The sequence below is a fragment of the Nicotiana tabacum genome, chromosome 8 (genome assembly GCF_000715075.1).
Source record: "Nicotiana tabacum cultivar K326 chromosome 8, ASM71507v2, whole genome shotgun sequence".
NCBI lineage: Eukaryota > Viridiplantae > Streptophyta > Magnoliopsida > Solanales > Solanaceae > Nicotiana > Nicotiana tabacum.
Window position 1 is genome coordinate 164,574,773 of NC_134087.1, and position 7,293 is coordinate 164,582,065.

Here is a 7,293-nt window from a genome sequence, read left to right on the forward strand (position 1 = left end):
GAAAATTTGGGGTTTTATAGATGAGTATATTGATGTAGACATTGTGATGAGTATGGAACAACAAATGACATTGAAGTTATTTCACAAAAATTCGAACAAGGAGATTTATGTGACTCTGGTATATACTAAGTGCGATGCCATAGAAAGAATTGAACAATGGGATTCAATGTATGACTTAGCAACATATATGGAATCCCCATGGGTATTTGGAGTGGATTTTAATGTGGTTGTATCGGAGGAAGAGAAGTATGGGGAAGACCAGCGTACTTGAATGAAGTAAAAGATTTTGGACATTGTGTTAATACATGTGCATTGTATGATCTTGGCTTCAAAGGGAGTTTGCATACTTGGTGGAATGGAAGGTCAAGCGTAGATTGTATACTCAAAAGGATCGATAGATTCTTTGCAAATTAGGAATTCATGGATTTATTTCTAGCACTAGAAGTAGAACATCTCATCAAATATGGATCAGATATGCTCCTCTCCTATTGTCATGCAACATCAACACTGTCCAAGTAAAGAAACCTTTTAAGTTTCTTAATTTTAGGATAAAAATTAGACATTTATAAAGGTGATTAGAGAAAATTAGACTACTAATATAATGGGAAATCCCTTCATCATCATTCAAAATAAGAGGAAGAAGGTTAAGTTAGCTCTGACAGCCTGGAGTAAGGAAATATTTGGTGACATTTTCAAACAAATAGCATCATTAGAAGATGTCATAAAGGTTCATGAGATTGAGTTTGAGCTAAATCCAACTGTGCAGAATAGAGAAAAATTGCATAAAGTTGAGGCAAACATTACATTATTCTATCATTTGGAGAAAGAATTCTGGAGACAAAAGGCTGGGATGCAATGGTTTCAAGATGGAGACAGAAATACAAAATTTATTCATGCTCATGTAAAGGAGAAAAGGAAAAGACTTCAACTATCTAGGATCCTAGATAACAATGGGAATTGGCTTGACTCCCAACAAGATATGGCAAGGGAGGCAATGGAGTTTTTTCAAACTCAATTCTCAGAAGAAAGACTTCCTACCAATTTTGACGATATACAACATGTTCCTAAAATGGTGTCAAATGAACAAAATATGTTACTGTGGCTAGAACCAACCTTAGAGGAGCTAAAAGCAGCAAATTTTGGATTGAATGGAGATAGTGCAAGTGGTCCAGATGGATTCACATGATAGTTTTATCAAGCAAGCCGGGATATCATTGGAGAAGATGTACTTCAAATGGTGAAAGCTTTCTTTTGTGGAGAAGAATTGCCCAAATTTATTACTCATACAAACATGGTCTTACTCCCTAAGAAGAAGAATGTGGCAATATTTCAGATATGAGACCAATTAGTTTGAGCAACTTTTCAAATAAGATCATCCCAAGAGTTGTTCATGAGAGGTTAGTTGAACTGCTTCCTACTCTTATTTCTCCTAATCAGGATGGTTTTGTGAAGGGCAGAAGTATTGTGAAGAATATGCTACTTACTCAAGAGATTATTTCAGATATAAGGCTAAGGGGAAAGCCATCCAATGTAGTGATATAATTAGACATGGTAAAGGCTTATGATAGAGTTTCTTGGGTGTTTTTGACCAAGGTGTTGAGGCAAATGAGATTTGGAGACATATTCATAGATATAATAGTTAGACTTGTTTCAAACAACTGGTATTCTGTGTTATTAAATGGGTAGGCAAATGATTTTTTCAAATCTACAAGGGGTGTCAAGCAAGATGATCCTTTATCGCGTACATTATTCATATTGGAAGCTGGAGTATTAGGGAGAGCATTAGATGATTTATTTGATAATCTGGACATTATTGGATTTGCCATGCCAAAGTGGGGTCACAATATCAATTACCTATCATATGCAGATGATATTATTATCTTTTGCTCTTCACATTATGGAGCAGTCCAGCTTGTTATGAATGTCTTGGAGGAATATGAAGCTGCTTTTGGGCAGAAAATTAATAAGGAAAAGTCTTCCTTTTATATGCACGAAAAAGCACTACAGATGAAGTGAATTCAGTACACTTGATCATAGAATTTTTGAGACACTCCTTCTCTTTTACAGCGCAATAGAGTGATACTAGTCAGTTAGGAGTTAGACTAAGAATGTCATTGGTCGTCTATTGATGCAGGGCTTTACCTGCTAGTTGTACTATAACAACCATCTATTTCGTATTTCATATTCTGTATTTCATATCTCTTATATTGTTGGTATTTTATTATGCATTTTTATGGTACTAATATATCGGCTCCTGTTGCTTTTTTTGAGCCGAGGGTCTCCTGGAAACAGCCTCTCCACCCTTCGGGGTAGGTGTAAGGTCTGCGTACATATTACCCTCCCCAGACCCCACTTGTGGGATTATACTGGGTCGTCGTTGTTGTTGTTGTTGTTGTCCTTCCCTTTTACCTATCTAGGATGCCCAAATTTTTATAGTAGAAGAAGGAAGGATCTCTATAAAATCATCCTATTCAAAGTACAGGAGAGAATATCAACATGGAAAGGCAAGATTTTATCAATAGGGGCAGGGCAGTTTTGATTGCATATGTCCTAGAGAGCATGCCAATTCACCTCCTCTCAGTAGTGAATCCTCCAGTGTAGATCAAATAATTACACAAAATGTTCGAAAGATTCTTTTGGAGCAACTCAGGTAATGCAAAGGAAAAACACTGGGTTTCTTGGGATACTTTGTGTCTTCCTAAGGATGAAGGGGGTTTGTTTTAGATCAATGCATGATGTATCCAAAGCATTATTTGCAAAAATATGGTGGAACTTTAGAACCAAAAATTCCCTATTGAGTGCCTTCATGAGAAATAAATACTGCAAAAAGATTATGAAGTGGTTGTGCCATAGAGAAGGGGTTCTCATGCGTGGAAAAAGATGATTCAAATGAGAGAAGAAGTGAAACATCAATTTTGGTGGCAATTGAAGAGTGGCGACTCATGGTTTTGGTTTGATAATTGGATTGGATTGGGATCTCTATACCACGCTTCTGGTTCTGACCATTGGTGTGATGAATCTTATAAATCTGTTAGTGAGATGATAGAAAATGGAACATGGAATGAGGCTCTATTGAGAGAACTACTGCCTGGGAAGACAACAGATCACATAATGAACTATATCTCACCTCCATCTAATTACTCAATGAGAGATAAACCATGGTGGATGCTGGAAAGTAAAGAAAGATTCTCAGTGAAATCAGCTTGGCATTATGTAATGAAAAGGAGGACAAAAAGCAAGTTGTATTTTTTTTTGAGTGAAAGGGATGTCTTTTAAAATCAACTTCTTCATGTGGAGAATATGGAAGGCTAAATTACCACTATATGATTGGTTCTTAAGATTGGGATGCCTAAGAACATCGAGATGTTGGTGTTGTAGACATCCAAAACAAGAAACATTGGCCCATGTATTCTTGACTTCTCTAGCTGCCAAACATCATGTGGAATTATTTTGGTGCTCCAGTAGGATTAAGAATAGAGGGGAAGCAATTAGTTCAAGTCATAAACGAGTGGTGGCTAAAAGGTGGGAATTTGAGTTTGAAGGCAGTATACCAGGCAATACCAGCAATGATAGTATGACATTTGTGGAAAAAAAGAAACTCTCGAAATCATGGAAAGAGTGTCTCATTTGATAGCTTGATATTCTAAATTTCTACAACAATTCACAGGTTTCTGAAAGTGAGAAAGGGAGTTACTTTTAACTGGCCAGACTTACATGAATAATTGCAAAATCATCTCCCAAAACTAAAGTGTACAAAGGTGTTATGGAAGATGCCTATAGATGGATGGATAAAGTGTAATATAGATGGTGCTTGCGGAGGAGATAATGGGGGAGCTTCATATGGTTTCTGCATTAGGAATGGTATAGGAGACCTCATATATGCACAAGCTGATTTAGTGCAGGAGGTAATTAATAACATTGCTGAAGCCTAAACGATCCTAGAAGCAGGCAGGTATATTGTTCAAATGCAATATCCTCTGTGTATAATTGAAACTGATTCTTTATTGATGAAGAAGGTATTGGATGAGGTATGGGAGCCACCTTGTAACATACCTAATCAGGTGGATGAAATTAAGTCACAGATAACTAAAGGAACTTTCCAGATTGAGCATTGATAAGGCAAGGTAACAAGTTAGCTAATCATTTAGTTAACTTAACATTATATCAGGAGCAGATGATATGAGTCAACTATTTCTGGGAATTGGAAATAGAGGGAAGAAAGATATTGAACGATGACAAGCTACAAATTCCATACTTAAGGGTAAGGACTACCAAATGATAGTTGATATGAATAGAACATTGATGAACAAAATGGAGAGTTTGCTATTGATGAGTGATAGAGATGTTGAGAAGAAGAATATTGAAAACAGGGGAGAAGAACAGACTCAAACTCCAACTCGAATCCTAAGGAAGGAGAGAAAAGATGTGTGTTATACTAATATGTTTGTTCATTGTATGTATTTTGGAAGAGGATTGGACTATGTATTGGCCAAACTTCATAGGGTGGTATTAGTATCTATGATTCTCTATAGGTGTAAACTCTACTTAGGACAATCCAAAAACAATGACAACATATCAAGGAAAAGGCTAGTAAACAGCCCATGCACAATTGCTCAATTACTAGTCTGGGCTCAATTACTGATTATAACGGGAGGACATGGGAAGAATGGCCATTCTAGGTATAATTGTCTGGACAAGGATATAGTTTTGAGGAGCATAATAGTCAAACTGTACAATTCCTACCAGATTTCAATGACCAAAGACACATGCGATGTCAGTCTTCTGCCTAGCAAAAACAATGGTGATCAAGGGACTTCTGCCCATTACGCAGAACAAGAGAAAATGTATTGGAAGAAATCCTGAAAACACCTTAATTCTATATACCACAAGGAAAAAAATCATGGAAAGCTAGTCTTAAGTTGGTCCAGGTATGATGGCATATTTTTGTTACAAAGTACCTTATCAACCTATCTCTTTGAGGTTGAGACGTATGACTTTGATGATTTCGAGTAGAGTATCCATCAGAGGAAATCATTATAAAGTACAAACAGTGTGCCAAGGCATTAAATTAAGTTCATTGAAGATCAATATGTGAAGCAAAAATTCCCTAATGTGGCAACTATATCGAATGCCAGTTCCGTAATGCAGTGTTCCGTGACTTTACCTCAAGTTTGTTTAGGGTACTTAGCTCACTATGTACTATCAAGTGTTTGTATAGTACAACACTTTTATAATAGGCTCTATGTATTCTATCATGTTACTCACTTCATTGAGGGAATACCTCTAGACGCATATTATATTTTGCTTTATTATTATTTTATTAATAAAAACATCACTAGCCAACCTGCCAAGTGATATAAAGCAAACAAAACTCATATTAGATGATCAAAAGATAAAAATCTAATATAAATCAGACAAGCTATTGTAAAATTTCATAAACCAGTAAATAAAAATGGCTCTCTACTTTTTGAAGTTCAAACTTAACCTAATTTTGATAAAAAATACCATTTATATGCAGCTGGAAATTTCGGTCAAAATTGCCCTTTTGGAGGTTGTGCGGCAGCACAATTTTGTGTGCGATCCGCACAATTTTTTGGGAGGTCCGCACTTTGAAGTTGAGATTGACAGGAGGGACTTCTGTGGCCACACAATTCTGAATTTTGGCCGCACTTCTTCAAGTTCTGCGGATCGCACATTTCTGAGTGCGGCCACACTCTGGACTTCTGCGCAATAATAGTGCGGTCTGCTCTTCTCGATGGACTTCAAGTTGAACTCTCTGATCTTCCTCTTCCGTAGTCGTACATCTATTGTGCGGCCTGCACATTGCAAAGTAACACTATAAAAATTCCTTCACATTCTGTGGCCGCAGACAAAATTTTACAGTCCACACTTTGACACTTTTTGCTTGCTTTTAGTCCTTGTCCAAAAATACTCCTTCTGTTGAATTTTATCACATTGGCTCATTTTCCAATATCCTACAAGAAAGCACATTTTATCAACTTTGGGGAATACCTTTAAGCATTTTTTAGCTAAAACGAAAGTAAAATGGTGCAAATAAGTTGTCAAAATCCCTACTTATCAACTTCCCCATACTTAAGCTTTTGCTTGTCCTCAAGCAAATAAGGTAATTCCCACCTTCACAAGAAAAGAGCTATTTCAGCTAGCATAAGGTGAATCAAACACACACCAATTGAGACCAACAATTACCTACAACACTTATGAATTATCAACAAGGCAATGATTTGACTTTTTAAGTACAATAGTTGTAATGTGACACTAGAGCATTAAGAGTAGACTTTATTCATCAAGAAAGCTCTCTCTTTCATATAGGTCATTGTGGATCCCAAACTCCTCCTCCTCTACTCTCTGTTAGCATATCTCACTTAAGCCTGTAGCACTCAATTCAAGGATTTGTGAAAAGTTCGCTCATCTCTCTCAAAAGAATCACAAGTACGACTCTAAGTACCATATGCTTGCCCTTCATGTAAATTGCCACTAATGTAAGTTCACTCGGCTTGAAATCACGTAGGGCTTTCTCGGAATGTAATGAAGGCTTAGTGGACAAGGTTAGGGAATGTTGGAATAGAAACTGGTTCATCTTTCCTTAAGCACTCCATTTTTCTCTTTTTGGCTCATGTTTTGCCGACTCATTGAGTCATTATCTTTTTTCTTAGGGGAACTAGAGAGATTTAACATCACTCATTCTCGGTCATGATGTTCATTTTCTCCTTCTTTGTTTTCTCTATGATTTGCATCATTGCTTTTCTTTGAATTTCTTCGACTCTTAACTTTATACACTTCCTCTTTTGCATTTTTCTTTTGTTCATTCTTTCTTTTTCTTTGCCTTTCCTTTTCTTCATTTCTTCTTATTTTGTGCCCTTATACCACTTTCAAACTCCTCGTCTCTCGAACAAAGTTATGGTTTAGCCAATTACAAGAGTGTTAAGAAAGCTAGGGTGCCAAGAGAGGGTCACTACAAATGGGTAAATGCTTGTAAAGTGACTATCAAATAAGAAAGGTCTTAGGATCAAATGGGTTGACTAGGGATTGCAACATTGGTGGTACATGGACCATTTTAAGCCGTCCAAGGAGAGACTACATTCACTTCTCAAGCCAATCAAAACTTAGAATTTTGCCTAGAAACACATTCGGGGCAAGTTCTAGACCATTCACACGGGTACTTGGACTTGCAACAAAAATCTCACTTCTCACACAATTGTATTGTAAAAGAGGATAGAGTCGACGGCCCACAACAACCATATTCAAGATTGAAAATCAATAATTGTTCAACTA

At 36.7% G+C, this 7,293-nt stretch overlaps 2 protein-coding genes across 2 annotated transcripts; both read left to right on the forward strand.

The window, feature by feature from the left end:
• The first annotated feature begins 601 nt into the window (after positions 1-601).
• Positions 602-1,186, forward strand: LOC142163385 (uncharacterized). Its single transcript, XM_075220666.1, has one exon. The coding sequence runs from the start codon at positions 602-604 to the stop codon at positions 1,184-1,186; it is 585 nt and encodes a 194-aa protein (XP_075076767.1).
• A 149-nt stretch (positions 1,187-1,335) lies between these two features.
• LOC142163386 (uncharacterized) lies at positions 1,336-2,016 on the forward strand. Its single transcript, XM_075220667.1, has 2 exons — positions 1,336-1,530; positions 1,687-2,016. The coding sequence occupies exons 1-2, from the start codon at positions 1,336-1,338 to the stop codon at positions 2,014-2,016; spliced, it is 525 nt and encodes a 174-aa protein (XP_075076768.1).
• Positions 2,017-7,293: the final 5,277 nt, after the last annotated feature.